This window comes from Talpa occidentalis, unplaced genomic scaffold (assembly GCF_014898055.3).
Source record: "Talpa occidentalis isolate TD23 unplaced genomic scaffold, MPIMG_talOcc4v2.1 talOcc4.12, whole genome shotgun sequence".
Taxonomy (NCBI): domain Eukaryota; kingdom Metazoa; phylum Chordata; class Mammalia; order Eulipotyphla; family Talpidae; genus Talpa; species Talpa occidentalis.
The window spans coordinates 85,145,089-85,162,916 of record NW_023601212.1 but is presented as its reverse complement, the minus strand read 5'-3'; the positions used below and the strand labels follow the sequence as shown (position 1 = coordinate 85,162,916).

At 44.6% G+C, this 17,828-nt stretch overlaps 1 protein-coding gene across 8 annotated transcripts in view; it reads left to right on the top strand.

Moving 5' to 3' along the window:
* Positions 1-18: 18 nt before the first annotated feature.
* Positions 19-17,828, top strand: part of KPNA7 (karyopherin subunit alpha 7) — a 79,966-nt gene continuing 62,156 nt past the window's right edge. For 2 of the 8 annotated variants that reach the window (XM_054693713.1, XM_054693709.1), the window contains exons 1-3: positions 7,927-7,984; positions 12,822-12,910; positions 14,298-14,364. In XM_054693713.1, coding sequence (XP_054549688.1) covers positions 14,328-14,364 — 37 coding nt within the window. In that variant the 5' untranslated portion in view covers positions 7,927-7,984; positions 12,822-12,910; positions 14,298-14,327. Of the gene's footprint in view, positions 989-2,615; positions 2,854-7,926; positions 7,985-12,821; positions 12,911-14,297; positions 14,365-17,828 lie in introns of those variants that run through there. The other 6 variants (XM_054693711.1, XM_054693710.1, XM_054693712.1 and 3 more) reach the window with 6 other exon arrangements.

Sequence of the window (17,828 nt, the reverse complement as noted above, 5' to 3'; positions counted from 1 at the left end):
GGCACCTGTGGCCCAGTTAGGGTTCGCGTGGCGGGCGGCCGCGGCTGCCCCTCTAAACGCCGCGCGTCTGAAGTCGCGGCCTCTCGGAAAAGGCGTCTTAAAACGGCTAGAAAGTGATGAAGCAGCGGGGATGTTTTGCTCTTTTCCTTGAAAACTTATCTAATAACTCTCGGGCGGAGGTGTGGAGCCTGGGCAGCTTCACAGGTGTTTGTCAGGAGATGAATTGTTGAGAGTTGGGGGGTTTCCAACCACTTGGACTCAACGAACGACCAAGTTTTCGTATCGGGGTACCCCCGTCAGAGCCATTCTGCCTTTGTGGGAAAACTCTGAGGTCCTTTCGTGAGAAACGCCTTGACCCTTCTTGGGTCGGAACCTCTTCTTCTTCTTCTTTTTTTAATTAATGTACAAACTTTTTTTTTTTTTTAAGATTTATTTGTTTATGCATACAAGAGCTGGGGTACAGGCCAGAGATGTGTGAGGTGAGAGGATTCACAGAGCCAGAGTGGGGAACAGAACAGGCAGACTGACTGAAAGACACTGCTGAGGGGAGCAGCAGGCGAGACAGGAGAGGTCTGCCGCGCCACATGCGTTACTCCCTGGCCGGCAGGGGATCGAACTCGTGCTGCAGAGGCTGCGGATTGCTTCATAGTGCGGTGCTTAACCCCTTGTGCCACCAGGGAGGCCCGGAACCTCTTCTTCCCTGCTCCCAAGATGACGCCACAGGACTGAGGTGTTGGGGGAACTCCTCAGCAACTTCCCCCAAAATACGAGGAGATTGTGCTTGCTGTACAGATGCCGCTTCCACGAAATGCTCTGAACCCCCATTTCCAGCTAGACTTGTGCTGAGAACTCATAGGAAGGTTGGAGCCATACTTCTCTGAGATGTCACTTGCAGGTATTTTACAAGTTTGACCCCAAGGCTTGGTTGTCAGATGTTCACAGAAGTACACCTGTCAGATTCCCGATCTCAGAGACCCATGTTCCTCAGGTTAGTTAATGCTGCAGTTCACCGGGTGCAAATGCACTGGAAGTAATTGGTTTCAATCTGTCCCATGGCCACAAAGTCTTTGGTCATAGGGAGATGGAGGACAGATCGAGAGAGCAAAAATAACCTTTTGAAATTAATTACCTTCTCTTGGAGACGGCAAATGAAGCATACAGCACTTCATGGAAACGGGTGCCTCCAGTGTCTGCAGGTGTTATGAACCAATCCCAAGTTGGTAACCGCGGTCAAGATTCTATTACAGAGCAATGGGGTCACCCATGTGCATAGATCAAATTATGACAGCAGGTTTTGAGAAGAGAAATCAGCTTTATTTCAAAGTAATTGCAAGGAGACAGGCTAAGCTCAAATCTGCCTCTTAGGTTAAAATAGACAATGAGGTTGTATAGATTTGGGGGACCAGGGTTGAGAAGGAAGGAGTTAAATCTTACTGACCAAAAAGCAGATTGGGGCAAAGAAATATGGACGGGGCTGAAGTTCATTGGCTAGTTATAGAGCAGTTCATACATTGGAAAGTATGAAGAGGCTTTTCCTCAGATAGGTGGACTTTTGGATTTCTGCCAGCAGGTAGCCTACCCCTTCTCTATTTGCAGTGCTGTTGCTCTTGCCAACCTTGGAGCTCTGTGCCCAATTAGTTGATAAACCTGGAGGTTCTGCTGTGTCTGCAGAAGCAAGTCTCAAGGAAAAGTTTGGACAAGTTTTTTTTTTTCCCTCTCCTACTCTTAGGGGTGAGGCCACTTGAACCATTTAGCCTCCATTTCAATTCCAAGAGTTTTATAGAGATCCCACCTCTTTACAAAGGACAGTTCTTTCTTGGAAGAAGTGTGTAATCTTTTTTTTTTTTTTTTAAAGATTTATTTATTTATTTGTACAAGCACTGGGTACAGTCAGAAGCGCGGGAGGGTGAGAAAATTCACCAGAGCCAGAGCGGGGAGCAGAGCAGGCAGAAGGACCGAAGTACACTGCTGAGGGGAGTAGCGGGCGGCAGGAGAGGTCTGCACGCCATGTGGGACCCTCCTCCAGTGGCCAGGAGCAGCTGGGGATTGAACCAGCGCTGCAGAGGCTGAGGGCAGCTTCGCAACCCAGCGCTCAACCGCTGCGCCACCAGGGAGGTCCGGAAGTGTGTAATCTTGGTAGAGGAGATTAACACATAAGAATACCAGACTCTGTAGGTAAATGACAAGAAAGGAAAGAAATCAGCCTCAGAAAAGTAGCGGTAAATAGTAATTATTGTTATAAATATTATTATAAATATTAATATTAATATCTGTTCTCTTTTATGTTAGAATCTTGCATTTTAGCCTAAGTAGAGCTTATCATTTGATAAATTTCATTTCCTATTTTATGAGTCATTCCAGATGATAGACTCTTAGCTCCAAAGGGATTAAGTGAAATTGTTTTATTCTGTAACAGAAAACAGGACCAACCTCAAGACTTGAGCGTTTCGATACAAGTTAATGGCAGGGCTGGCCTCCTGATGACAGTCCAGAACATTTTCCATTATACCATGATGCCCTGGCATAAGCTATTGAAAGTCCAAGGAGGGTGAGTGATTTTTTTTTTTTAGATATTTATTTATTTATTTGTTTGTTTGTTTACTTATTTATACAAGAACCAGGGCACAGGCCAATGCACGGGAAGGTGAGAGGATTCACCAGATACAGAGCGGGGAAAAGAAGAGGCAGATGGACAAAATACACTGGTGAGGGGAGTAGCGGGCGAGACATGAGAGGTCTGCTGCACCATGTGGGACCCTCGCGGGCAGGCCAGGATCAAACCCACACTGCAGAGGCTATGGACAGCCTCACAGCGCTGCGCTCAACCACCTGCGCCACCAGGGGAGGCCCAGGGTGAGTGATTTTTTGTGATTGTTTTTTAACTTGTCTAATGACAATGATCTAGTATCCAAAATGAAAGCTCTGCTTTTTGAAAAATTACCAGGGAAAAATGGTACTTTAAAATGGGAAAAGGAAAAAAGAGAGCATTTGGACAGTGCCATGGGGTGATTGCTTATTTATTGTCAATTGGAATTGGAATAGGATTGAGTTGGAATTTGGTCAAACTTAAAGCCAGCAAATATTTAATGAGAACTCACCAAGTGCCAAGTATTGTGTTAAACATTTTGTGCAGTGTACTGGAGCGTGGGGTAAGATTCCCCTCCCCTCTCCTCATGGACCAGTTTACAAATTATTTTATTTTCTCAAATTTTATTAATATGCCAATTGTTGACATAGCTATAATTTTTGGGAGTACAACTTCATACCTCCATACGTACACATGCGTCATTCACCCTCTACCAAAGATCCAGTGCCAATCCCCTATCAATTTGTCTCCTCTTCTCCAAACAGAAGTCTAAGATTTTTGCTGCTGTGTTTTGCCATTTTCACAATTAATTTTAAGTAGAAGGAAATGCACGGTGCCTTGAACCTGGAAGTTAATGTTTGTGGAATGAAATATGAATGAATGAAAGAAAATGGAATTTCAAAGGGTGCAGAGATTCCCACCAGTTGAGGTGTGGCTTTTATAGACACATCAGGAACATTACCAATCGTATGTTGGAAAGATTACATGTTTGCAGAAACCTGAGGATTCCCTCCTCAGGAGAGCTTTGATTTAGAATCTGGAATGTAGGTTTGGAGAGTTGGAAACTTGATTCTTGCTTTTGTTCCACCAACAGTGAATACATACTGTCAATTCGCCTCTATTTCTGTCTATTTTTAGAAGTTATTTATTTATTTATTTATTTATTTTTGTGTAGAAGAACTGTGGTATAGGTCAGAGGTGTGGATGAGCAGATTCACCAGAGACAGATTGGGGAGCTGAACAGGCGGATCTACTGAAATACACTGCTGAGGGGAGCAGTGGGCGAGACAGGAGAGGTCTGCTGTGTCTTGTGGGTTAAATCTGTGGCCGGGGATTGAACTCAGGCTGTCACGGAGGGCCATCATGGTGGTAGCACTGAGACTTAACCCCAAGCACCAGGAAGGCCCCTATTTCTGTCTTTTGCGTGGGCTAATACATGCCACCTACTCACCACAAAGACTGTTGGAAATATTGAGTTAATGCCTATAAAAGCTGTAAGTAACCAAAAGGATGAACAAAAGTGCTTATTCAGGTAACACCACTGTAAGAGGAACAGTGAGGGATAATATCTGAGCCAGTGGATAGGGTTTATAATTAACTAGATAGAAGGTAGAACTTTCCAGATTCCACCCCCTGATAGGGTGCTGATGGGAAATAGGGGTGAAGCTGGGACATTTGGGCAGTTAAGCTGCTGATGCTTTGGCAATTAGACTGCTAGTAGAGAGGAGTTTCTGTGGAGAAACCACCACCTTGCCAGGTATGGCTTTCACTTGGATCTCAGTCTCTGCTCAGTGGCTGCTATCTGGGCTACTACAGATGGCATTTGGCCTCATGCCAGCCTATAAATTTTCTCTTTTTTCTTTTGCTCTGCCTTTTCCCACTCCCCCGTGAATAGAACACATTGTTGTTTCTCATCATGTGTCTGCTGTGTTCTGTGTTCTTAAGTGTGCAGATGAGAACCCCATCAACCAAGTCAACCTGGTTCCTCAGGGTTTGCTCTGTTTCACTACTAATTTTTTTTAAAGATTTGTTCATTTATTTTTTTTATTTTATTTATTTTTTTTTAAGAGGCATGTATTTTTATTTATTTGTTTGTTTGTTTATTTATACAAGCACTGGGTACAGTCAGAAGCACGGGAGGGTGAGAGAATTCACCAGAGCCAGAGCGGGGAGCAGAGCAGGCAGAAGGACCGAAGTACACTGCTGGGGGGAGCAGCGGGCGGCAGGAGAGGTCTGCGCGCCATGCGGGACCCTCCTCCGGTGGCCGGGGAGCAGCCGGGGATCGAACCGGCGCTGCAGAGGCCGCGGGCAGCTTCGCAACCCAGTGCTCAACCGCTGCGCCACAGGGAGGCCCGATTTGTTTATTTATTAATACAAGCACTGGGTACGATCAGAAGCGTGGGAGGGTGAGAGAATTCACCAGAGCCAGACCATGTGGGACCCTCGCCCGGCGGCCGGGGATTGAACCGGCGCTGCAGAGGCTGCGGGCAGCTTCGCAACCCAGCGCTCAACCGCTGCACCACCGGGGAGGCCCTGTTTCACTACTAATCTTTATATTTTAGATAGTGCCCTAATTCTGGGTATGATCCCAAGAGGGAGAATTTTCTTAGACAGGATCTTATACAATTCATTGCAGAGGGACTGAACAATGTTAGCAGACTTTTCTAGTTTGGTCAACTAGCTCATTTCCATAGTATGAGGATGGGACAGGTTTATGGGGTATCTAGGGAGATAAGGTAGTCTAAGGTGGTATGTAAATATGTAAATATCATACTTACAATACAAGCATATGAACATATTTATGAATACAAGGTATTGTCCCAATTTGATAAGTGAAATCTGTAGCCCACTAACCTGTAAATCATTTAAGGGCTAGCACCACTTCTTACACATTTTTTCCTAACATATTTTCCCATGTTATGCATTCCTAGATTATTTTAATAAAAAGATAACATGATGGAGTGCTTAAAAGAGTTCCTTGACTTTGGAAATAGAATTAAGTTCAAATTCTGGCTCTGCAACTTCGAGCAAGTCAATCAACTTCTCAAAGTTTATCTTAAAATGAGGATAATAGTTCCCACCTCTTCTGGTTGTTCTAAAGATTAAAATAGACTGAAGTGCTTGACGTTTCTTGGTACTTTGAAAGTATTCGTTCGGTTACTAAGAAAACGGTGTTAATATCTCCCCAACGTTTGTGGATTTGCCTATTTCTACTCGGATTTTGTCATTTTTTTCTTTCTGTGTTTTGAGGCTGTATTAGAGATGCCTGTGTTATAGAACTACATTTTCTGATGAACTGAATATTTCATTTAAAATGTTCCTTTCTAATAGTGCTTTTTGGTTTAATGTTTTATATCACTAACATATTTTTACATTGTTTCCTTGCTCTATAGTGCATATTTGCTCCAGGTTAGAAGGAGCAAAATTCTTATCCAAAATAGTGTGTACTATTGTGTATGGCTTGCAAATGGTACCACTGTGGTATTCATTAAGAATTAAATAATTTGGTAATTAGTGCTTAAATTTTTTATATTAGGTGGAAATGTTTGGGGGATTTTTAAAAAGATTTATTTATTTATACAAGAACTGGGGTGTGAGCCAGAGGTGCATGGAGTGAGAGGATTCACCAGAGAGAGTGGGGAGCAGAACAGGCAGATCTACTGAAATACACTGCTGAGGGGAGCAGCGGGTGAGACAGGAGAGGTCTGCTGCACCATGTGGGTTGTTCCCTGGCTGGCCGGGATTGAACTCATGCTGCAGAGGCTGCGGATTGCTTCATAGTGCTGTGCTTAATCTCTTGCGTCACCAGGGAGGCCGAGGGGATTGTTTTTATAGGTGTTTAAGAGGCTTTTAATAAATTTAGAGAAATTATTTGGGCTTCTTGGATAGGCGGTAAATACCATTTGCTAACCCTGGGAGGGACAGTATCTTCTTAGAGATGTCAGATCGTCAAGAATCCAGAAAATAAGAAAAATTGGTAGTATGTTTAAGAAAACAGTTTATCAGTGATGCATATTTAGCAGCCTTGAAAGCTAGCCAAGAACATTTAGCAAAACCATTCAAATTGTCTTTATTCCATTTACTCTGTAGAACATGGTACCAGTGCCCCGCTTCAGTTATCATGGATGCCAATTAATGTTACTATTTTCCAAGGTCATAGTTTATATCCTCTTAGACCTTTAAGCCACTCTGAAATTACATGTCCTTAGGTAAAAAGAGGATATGTTGCTAAGTGAAGTCTTATAAATACTAAGCCAGAAACTTCATCTCATGCTACAAAGAATTTGTAGCTCTGACATTAGCTGAACAATCTTGAGCAAGTCAATCAGCCTGTCTACTTCTGGACATACTCCTACCGCTTGGCAAAGTGAGGAGCCACTTGGAATTCTCTTGAGTGTGGAGAGTCCACAGGAAACAATGATAGGGTCTTTTTTTTTTTTTTTTAAAGATTTATTTATTTATTTATACAAGCATTGGGTACAGTCAGAAGCGCGGGAGGGTGAGAGGATTCTCCAGAGCCAGAGCGGGGAGCAGAGCAGGCAGAAGGACCGAAGTACACTGCTGAGGGGAGCAGCGGGCGGCAGGAGAGGTCTGCACGCCATGTGGGACCCTCCTCTGGTGGCCGGGGAGCAGCTGGGAATCGAACCGGCGCTGCAGAGGCTGCGGGCAGCTTCGCAACCCAGTGCTCAACCGCTGCGCCACCGGGGAGGCCCACAATGATAGGGTCTTAAAGCCTCATGGGATACGCCTTAAATTTCTCCAGCAAGAGGCCTTCTGGGTCAGCAACTATCCTGACAGGCCCTGTAGAACTTCCCTTGGAAAGTCAAGTGTTGAAGTCCTACAGGATGCTAGAAAAAAACTTGATAAGATCTAAGTATCATGAATAATTTGCTCTGTGCCAAATTATCTTGTTTAAACTTCACATTCCTGTGAGGCACATGCTGTTATATTCCTCATTTAACAGTTGAGAAAGCAGGAGGGCAGATCGGTCAGGTTGCCCAAGATCACACTGCTGAGACAGTGGAAGCCATATCTGTCTGACTTCCATATTTAAGAACTAGACTGACTTTATGTAGTTACAGGGTTGAAGACTAGAGTAAAATCAGGCCAACAATAGGGATATATAGTCTGGTTCCATGTTAGGTGGCACTTTTTGACCATGATTATCATGGTCAAACTGCAGTGGGCTGTTTTTTTCACTAGAAGTTTTCAGGTACTTGTTGTATTACCACTTTTCAGGGATGTTATGGGAGGAGAACGGCCAGCTAGTTAGACTAGGCACCCTCTGATTGTCCCTTTAAGCCCTAAAATTTGAATATAATTCTAAGATTCTAAGATTCTGTGACTTAATGTCTCCCAGGAATTCATACACAGCAGTTGGAGACCCCACCGCCAGAGGTCAGTGTCTTCACATTGGTTCATTTGTACAGAAAGAACCAAGCGTGGTTCCCTCCGCAGCTGCCCAGAGAGCACGTTTGTAACCATCACAAGGGTGATATGACCCTGTGTGTAGATGGAGAAGGATCCACCAACGGAATATTAGTACCCCTCCCTACTCCAGTCCAAACAGTGATTTCTGTCTGCTAATGGATACAAGAAGGTCAGAGTGCTGAAAGTCAAAGGAAGACACCATTTCCAGAGCACTGGGAAAGGTTGTGTTCTGAGGGCTGCACTGGCGAGGAGCCCTAATGGCACTGCCCCTGCTGCCCCTACACTCTGAAAACTAGATAAGTGAGGAGCGAAACAGGGTAGAGGAGTGTTAGAAAGTGACAACAGAAACCTGCCACACCAGATAAGGATCCCAGGAATATTTGACCTGGAGAAAAAACTTGGAGGGGCCATGAGAACTGTCTTCCATAAGGACTCGGGATATCAAAACCAGGATCAGCAAGTGAACATCACCAAGGGACAGGTCACAGCTTGATTTAAGAAGAACTTTCTGGTAGCATCAGGAATGACTACCTTGGGAGGCAACTCATTCTCCACCATTTATTCACACTACACATGCCCACTTCAGGCCTGGCATTTCTAGTTATAGTCCTTTTTATATGATAGAGCAGTGAATAAAACACATAAGATCACCCACTTCAAAGACCTGACCCCGCCTGTGCCTGTGTCTGCACATCCTGAGTTGCTGAGGTGGAGCACACAGAGGCCACATGGGATGTTGGCTTCTTAACATCCCTTCAAGGGGTCCCCTAACTTTCTCAGCTGTGTGAAACCTAGTTTGTCGTCACATCTCTGATACACTCTCAAAATTTGCAGAGGATCTCCCCAAGACTACCTTGCTTTCATGGTTTCCAGTAGAAACAAGGTTATATGTTAGGATATAGGGACACAGCAAACTACAACCACAACTGTAGTTGTAAAATTTTTCTTTGCATTCAGAAGTCTTAGTAAAGTAAAATTTCTTCACTGAGAAACAATCTCCAGTCAGTTTATTTTTCATATTTCTTTTATTTAAGCTTCATTGGGACAAGACATTAAAATTGTTCACATGAGTTACTTTCAGAGAACAACCAGGGCACACAGACATTACATATTCTGTCTTTGACTTGAATATGTAGGATCTTAACTGAAAGCAGAGCCACTGTCACTGTTACCCAAATGCTTACCCAGCTTGATGCAGCCATGCTAATTTTAACTCCTCTGATCATTGGATATTTACCTTCCAAACCCCTCTTCCCCATAGTTATCTTAATTCTTCAACACTTTTCTTTTTCTGGCATGCACTTTCCTTTGCATAAGCAAACATTTTCAAGATAGACACAGTTTTCTCTTTCATATAGTCTTCCTCTTAGTGATCTGCTGTTGAGAAATGTATCACCCTGAAAGAAAAGCGAGAATATGAAAAATCCCTGTGGGCCAGAACTAAGAGTTCTGATATCTTTGCCCCCTTCTTGCTAGAAAGACAGTGCTCTAAGGTATTTGGGCTGCTTCTGAACAGGCTTTCTTCCTTATAATACCACTGGGTCATACCTAACTTGTTCTGTGTGAGTTTGTGAGGGTTTAGAGATACCTTCTTTAGACTCAGTGTGCTAAGTGTCTTAATTCTCTATTTCTTAAATAATGGTAAATCCAGGAAGTTAAGGAAGTCAGGGACTTTCTGCCTTGGGGGTGGGGGTCAAGCTACAGAGGGTTTTTGGAGAGCATTGTGGAGGCATCATCTAAGTCTCAGCTGTTAGTGTACACTTGTGCTGGCATCAGTGGCACACAATGGCCTTTATGGCTTCTCATTATCTGTCCCTGGACATAGTGACTGTTTCTAGAACATTCTCTACTGCTCTGGGACCATGAGGAATGCTCATGTTACCTCTCATCGGCTCAGCCCGGTCAGGCTGCTCAGTCATGATCCAGAGCCCCTACCAGGTGGGAGCTACTTTATAAGGTTTCTTCTTACTTGGGCTTCACCTGCCAGGTGAGGTGCACATACCTCTGCTCTTAACCCCTGGTCATACTTGGGAGTTTTTTCATGTTCACCAGGAGCTGGTGGGGGACTGGCAGGAAGCAGGGCCCATTACAGTTGGCAGGGACCCTCAGCTTTGCCTGATCATCATGCTCCTATTTTTCTTCCTCTTCTAGTCTAGGCAACCTCCAGCTGCTTCAGCTATTCCTCCTCAATCTTTTTTTTTTTTTAAAGATTTATTTATGCATACAAGAACTGGGGTACAGGCCAGAGATGTGGGGGGTGAGAGGATTCACCAGAGGTAGAGGAGGGAACAGAACAGGCTGATATACTGAAATACACTGCTGAAGGGAGCAGCGAGCAAGACAGGAGAGATCTGCTGTACCATGTGGGTCACCTCCTTGGCTTGGGATCAAACTTGTGCTGCAGTGGCTGCAGATTGCTTCATAGTACTGCGTCTTATCAGGGAGGTCCCCTTCCTCAATCTTTAACTCATGTGTTTACTTTATGATCAAGTCCATCGATACTTATGCTTTTGAGATTAAGAAAGCAGAATCGGGCCTCTCTGGTGGCGCAAGGGATTAAGACACAACCTGTGAAGCTGTCCGCAGCCTCTGCAGCGTGGGTTCGATCCTTGGCCAGCCATGGAGCAACCTACATGGCGCAGCAGACCTCTCCTGACTCACCTGCTGCTCCCCTAAGCAGTGTGCTTCGGTTGATCTGCCTGTTCTGTTCCCTCCTCTACCTCTGGTGAATCCTCTCACCCCGCCACACCGCTAGCCTACACCCCAGCTCTTGTATGCATAAAATAAAAAAAAGACTTTAAAAAAAAAGAAAGCAGAATCCTCACACCTCAGACATTTGACTCTCAAGATCATCTGCTTTAAGCAGTTTCCCTGGGAAGGACTTGGAGGACCTTGAGCAGGTATGAGGACAGTCAGGACCCTCTGCCTCTATCCTCCATTGTAGTGATCCTATATTAGCCACCCTAGGACTTTTACAACCCAGGGGAGAAAACAGGCCATAGCAATCCAGATCAAGGAAACCCTGTATTGACTGAGATTTTGTTTCTGTTGCTCAGGGATCCCAAAAGAGTTTCTTCAAAATTAAAAAAAAATTGACATAGAGTTTGTGGTTAGACATGTGTGTCTATCACCAAAACAAATAATGCAGTTAAACCAATTAAAATACAGCCAAATGATCTTAAACATAAGATAGTCAACACAATGAAGTTCCAGTCCAAGACTCCTATATTTAAGAAACATGCATGTATATTGTTAACATATGATAATGTGAGGCTCTCTACATAAAATCTGTTGAGCCTTTATTTGTGCTGGCTACTCTGCTGAGTAAACATTTTACACATTTCATCTTATTTCATTGTCACTGCAATCCCACAAGGAAGGCTGTATTATTTGCACATTTTACAGATGAAATTTATAGAAACTGTACAGATAAGTCACAAAAAGGTTAAGTAACTCATCTTAGAAGTTAGATCCCTACGTTAGAAGTTAGATTGCTGAGTGCCCAAGTGCTCCCACAAAGTGCTCCCCAGTCTACCAATATTTCCTGAGCACCTACTATGTGCCTGGGGTTTACATAACACCGAATACACATTTGCCTTGATCCCTATATCCCCTCTCCCCTCCCCGCCTGCACTCTCATCCTCAGACTCACCCCGTTGGGTCTTGTTCTCCTTCTTCACTGACTTGAGATGCTCCAGGGACTCCTCATAGGTGGTCTTGATTTTGAAGCTCTCAGTCATGTACATGCGGCATTCCTGCGAGCTGTCCGCCCCCACCTGCAGCTCCTCACACTTCTGCTTCCACTGGGCCGGTATCTGTCAAAAACTGGCTGCTTCTTGTCCAAGGCAGCAGCTGCAGCAATGGCCTATGGCAAGGTGGGGATGGACTCCTGACTTTCCTACCTCTTCCCCCTCCTCCTGCCCCCTCACCAGTAACTGGTGACCACAGACTTCTTGGGAATTGGGATATAATTCAACATTTATGGCACAAATGCAGAACAGGGAATTGGGAAAGGGTTACGTTCCAGTACTAAAATGTCTACTACTGGATGTGTGACCTTTCTTCCCAGGCTAGAATTTTCTCAGTTGAGAACTGAGGGATCTGGCCACATTGGCCTTCCCAGATTTATGACATCCAGCCTAATCCCCATAATGTGCCTCTCTATGATATACACTATATGTTGTTGTCTAACACAGAGATGAGCTTGGCATTATTTTTCTTCTAATTCATAATTTTTCTTCTAATTCTGTTTTTCTTCTTATTTCTTCTAATTCAAAGATGATTATTTTTAGACATTTTTCATTGATCTTTCATTTTTTTCATAATTCCCTGGCAACTGTGTATTCGATGTTATGTAAACATTAGATTTTTTTAAATATTAGATTTAAATTTAAAAAAAAATTAGCTCTTTAAAATATTAGATTTTTAATTAATTTATGGAGAACAAAACTTCAGGGTCTTAAGGAGTTTTTTTTTCTGAAGCCACTCATAGATTTGACATGACTAGGTGCCCCTCACAGCCACCATGAAGCTTCTGTCCTCTGGAGAGCAGGGAGGTATGTGCTAGCACGTACAAACACACATTCAAGCAGGAGTCTGTGTCCAGTCGGCCTGAATGTGAAGGCTGCTCTCCACTCACCAGGGCCCCCTGCTTCTGCCTGCTAGCCCCACACATGTGATCAGCTTCTGTGGGCCCAGGGACTCGGTAGACAAGCAGCCTTTGAGCATCAGTCCCCCTAACCTTCTTCAAGTTGATGGTGAGATCCTTCACTATAGCTTGGAATCTCTGTTTATTTTTTTCGAGGGTGGCAGCCCAGGCCTGGGCAGCTTCAGCTGCCTCTTCTCCTTCCTGAAGCCTGGCAGCCAGTTTCCTCCTGTGGATGAAGGCAAGAGGTACCATTAAAGATGCATGGGAGCGGGTCCAGTGTATGGCGCGGAGCTCTGGTGTCACAATGGAAAAGATGCAGACAAAATGGAGTGTTGGAAGCAAGCACTGTCCAATTATTCATTCAGCATATATTTATTATTCTCTGTGCCAAATATTGTCTCAGACATTGGGAAACTGCAGTAAAAAAAACAGATTAAGATGCCTGCCCTCAGGAAACTTCTCTTCTGAGGTGGGGGCAACAGACACTATACAATACACAGATAGCAGCCCTGGAGAAGGGGAAGCAAGTAAACTCATGAGTGAAGGTCTGAGGGTGGAGGACAAGGCCCTTTGGGGGTGTGGGGAGAGGTTCCAGGCAGAGAAGTAAGAGATTAAGATTTTGGTTTAGCCTGGAAGTGACAGCCCTCGTATGGGACCAGGCAGCTCCTGATAGCTTCACAGAAGAGAGAAAGGGGCTGGAGGGCAAGAGGTAGAAGGTATAGGAAGGCAGGTTTAAAGTCAATGTAAAGAGCTTCAAATAGAGTTATGTCAGACCCTGGGATTCTTCATATTCCTGGCTCAGTTTACTGTTTTCCGCTGGGTGAGAAGGGAATGAGAGAATTTTTTTGAAAGATTTATTTATTTATGCATACAAGAACTGGGGTACAGGCCCAATGTGCGGAGGGTGAGAGGATTCACCAGAGATAGAGTGGGGAGCAGAACAGGCAGATCTACTGAGATACACTGCTGAGGGGAGCAGTGGGTGAGACAGGAGAGGTCTGCTACACCATATGGGTTGTTCCCTGGCCAGCCAGGGGATTGAACTCGTGCTGCAGAGGCTGCGGATTGCTTCGTAGTGCGGTGCTTAACCCCTTGCACCACCAGGGAGGCCCGAGAGAAATTTTGGATGAAGAATTGGCTCCCCAGTTAGATTCTAAGTTCCCCAGGGCACTACAATGTCCCCCCTTGGGTGGCAGCCAGGCCACCCAAGCTGGAAGGAATGGGGAGTATAGTGACCTACACATCAGTCATCCAAATTAAGCCAATCCAGGATACCTCCTTGCCCTGTACAGTCATAAATGATTTTCAACTTTTATCAACCATCTAGCTGAGCCCCGTTTCCTTTAAAAAACCCAACCTTATTTATGACAAACATGAATGAATTATATGTTCAATGCTGTAGAGCAGGAACCCATCACTGTCCAATACTTGTCCTTCTAAGATGAAAATACAAGTGTAGAACAGGTTAAAACAAGATTCTCCCCAATGAGTTAAAAAATAATTCCAGTTGAAAGACATTTCAAAATTTTGTGTAGAACCCGGGACCAAAAAAAGACCTTAAGTTGTGTTTATCTCAGAGGTAGCACAGTGACACTGACTCTGAGGTTTTTTTTGTTTTTTTTTAATAATAAGCTTAAGAAAACGAGGACCTGCCTGTTGCTCATGGGGGTTAAATGGCTTCCTGCAAATCCCCCAAGAGGTTAGTGTTAATTTTTTTTTTTTTTAAGGATAAAGATAGCACTGCAGTGTGTAAAAGGAAGCCTGCAGAGGAGGAAGCCTGCTTCCCATAAAATAGACATAAGAATCATTGAGGAATATTTGTGGTCAAGACAGGAGGAGCCAGAGGTAACTGTAGTGTCCACTAGCTGCCAAATCCAGATGGCGTGCATGGGGTAAAGGGTTTGACATAACCAAGCCCCTAGCAGGAGATATGGCAAAGAAATTTGGAGAAAACAGTGGGCAGAGAGAGTGGTTACTGTATAAACTGAAACCTCAGAACCTACGCTTCTGTCATTCCCAGATGGTTTGTTGGGGCCAGAGGCCAGGAAGAGGTGCCTGATCCAGAGAGATGGAGCAGGTTTTTCTGGTTCTGCTCTGAAAGTCATTAGTTTTTTGGCCACAGGCAAGTCACATCCTCACTGAACTTTGCTTCTCCTATCCGTCAAATGGGCGTATTGATTTTAAAAAATATTCAGGATGAGGAAAATAAGGCCAATGGGTGCTGCACTTTCACACTGGAGTTATTCTATTTTTTAAAAGATTTATTTATTTATACAAGCACTGGGGTACAGGCCAGAGTCACAGGAGGGTGAGAGAATTCACCAGAGACAGAGCAGGGAGCAGAACAGGCACAAGGACTGAAATACACTGCTGAGGGGAGCAGTGGGTGAGACAGGAGAGGTCTGCCGCGCCATGTGGGAATCTCCCTGACCAGGAATCAAACCGGCTGCGCTTAACCCGCTATGCCACCAGGGAGGCCCCACACTGGAGGTATTCTAACTGGAGTTTTTCTCCCCTCAGGAAATGCACTATTTATTCCTGGTTAGAGCCCAGTCTTGGCAAACTTAGATGTTCACTAGTATATCAGTTGCAAATTATTTTTGTCCTAGAGATGCAAAGGATTTCTTTTGATAGAAAAAACAAACACACAACCCAGTAGTTAAGGTATTATTGTCCTGTAGGATATTAACCAGTTTTGCACCTAACTGAGCAAAGTTTAAAGCATTCCTTTCCTGACTATATAAATCTCTGCCCCTTAAATGCTCTCAGAATGCAGCTGTATAATTTTTCTGCTTCCTTCATTAGTGGCACATGTTTGATTTCTGTTAGTATGTGGGTTGTGTTTCTAAGTGTTTGAAAATTGTATTTTGTTGGTATTCTGCCTCTCCTGTTGATCTCACAAGGTGGGTGGGATCATAGAGATCTGATATAAAAATGCTTTGTTCCCAGCTTTGCACTGTAACCATATTACTTGGAACACTCGGTGGGTGGAATACAATCTCTTTGTCTCATCACAGGGGAGGTGAATTTTTCAAGGCTAAGAAAACACTTTCAGTTTTCTTGAGGATTTCTGTTCCATCCCCACTGTTCCTTAGACAGCTGCAGGGAGGAATGGGGTCACCCTGGAGGCGGGTCCTGATGTCATTAACTTCTGCCTGTTTTTTTTTTTTTAAGATTTGTTTATTTTATGCATACAAGAACTGGGGTACAGGCCAGAGGTGTGTGTGGGGGGGGTGAGAGGACTCACCAGAGACAGAGTGGGGAGCAGAGCAGGCGGATTGACTGAAATACACTGCTGAGGGGAGCAGCGGGCGAGACAGGAGAGGTCTGCTGCACCATGTGGGTCAGCTCTCTGGCCGGGGATCAAACTCGTGCTGCAGTGGCTGCGGTTAGCTTCACGGTGCTGTGTCTTAAGCCCTCACACCACTAGGGAGGCCCACTTCTGCCTGGTTTTGTTCTAGCCCAGCCATCTTGGCATTGGCTTTTGCTAAACTCTCTTCCAGCTTTCGGATATGGGCCTCGGCATTCCACTGCTCAGGAAGAATGAATCCAGTGGAAATGGAAAGGCCCAGGGATGGTCCTCTTGCTTGCACTTGGCTATTCCTAGTACTGCCTCCCAGTCTACCTGTCTACTCCTTCTAGAATGTCCCTGTCTCCAAAATCCCCAAAAGCTTACCCATCTACCAACATAAACCCAGAGCCTTTGAGTTGGTACATAGCCTCACTCTCTGGTCTGTTGTCCTTCTATAACCTTTCAAAGGTCTCTATAGACCTCACCCAAAAAGAAAGTGCAGTGGGGCAATTTAAGGAAAAGTGTTAGCATTAGAGCAGGGGTCTATAGATAAAATAAGAACCATGAAGATGTCTTCTGACTGTGAAGTTTGGAGACATGAATTGGCTGGGACAGAGATCCTCAAAGCACTGTCCCTGTTCTCCTTTGGAACCCGCCTCCCTTATTCGCTTGTGTTATAAGAAAGTTCTTTAGGTGCCAGGTGCTTGGTAAATGCATGTTAAATAGCTTTCTTAATTTTCCTTCTCACCATATATTGCTTTTTCATCATGACAGTGTTTGCATTTATCTTGTCACTCCTAGTCTCCAGCCCCTTGAGGATATAATCATACTGACATAATGCTAATTATAATGACTCACTTTCATTAAGCTTTTCGTATGTGCCAGGGACTGTTGTAGCCCTCACGACAGACAGTACTGTGAGGCAGGGATCATTATTACTCCTGCTTTACAGATGAGAAAATTGAGGCACAATTAGGTTATGAATCCCGGCCAAGGTTATCTACCCAGTCAGAGGAGTCTGTGATGGATTCACCTTGATTCTCCTCACAATATCAAAAAACATGCCCTAGGCCTGCTGGGGGCTCAGGGACTATTTGGGAAGTGTCTGGATGCTGTGGTTTCCCCTGTCGTTCCTCTCTGAGGTCCTCCCTCACCTTGGATTTCTGCACAGTCTCTGTGCTGGCATTGAGGTCATCAATCTCAGCCTTCATCACCTGCTTGTCCTTCTCTAGCTTGGACTTGAGCCTCTGCAGGTTCTCCACGTGCTCTTTCAGCTTGGCCATGGAATCCATGTGCTTTTTGCACAGCATGGAGGCTGTGGCCTTGCTCTTCAGGGCCCTCTGCTCCAGCCTTCACCACAGCTTCAGCAGCTCAGCCTGCCTCTTGCAGTTCTGTTCAATCTGGGGTAAAGAAGCAGGGCTTAGCAGAACGGGCCTGTGCACCCTCCCTGAGATGGACACTGCCCACCTGCTCAAGATCCTCTGATATCTTTGCACCCTACTAAGGGGGTGTCCTGATTGAAACATCCATCCTTAGCCTCTGCTGGGTTACCCAGAGGATTTATTAGATAGTTTGATAGTTTGTTGAACTGTGCCCCACCAAAATATATGTTCAAATCTTAACCTTCATACCTGTGAATGTGATCTTATTTGGAAATAGGGTTTATTCAAGTGTAAACAAATCAAATGTCATACTGGATCAGGGTAGGACCCTACCAATGACTGATGTCCTTATTAGAAGAGGGAAATTTGGACCCAGAGAGACAAGAAGGCCTGGTGGCATGCAGGCAGAGATGGGCATGGTTCAGCTTTAGGTGGGGAACACGAAAGATGCCCAGCTAATAGCCAGAAACCAGGAGACAGGTGTGGGAC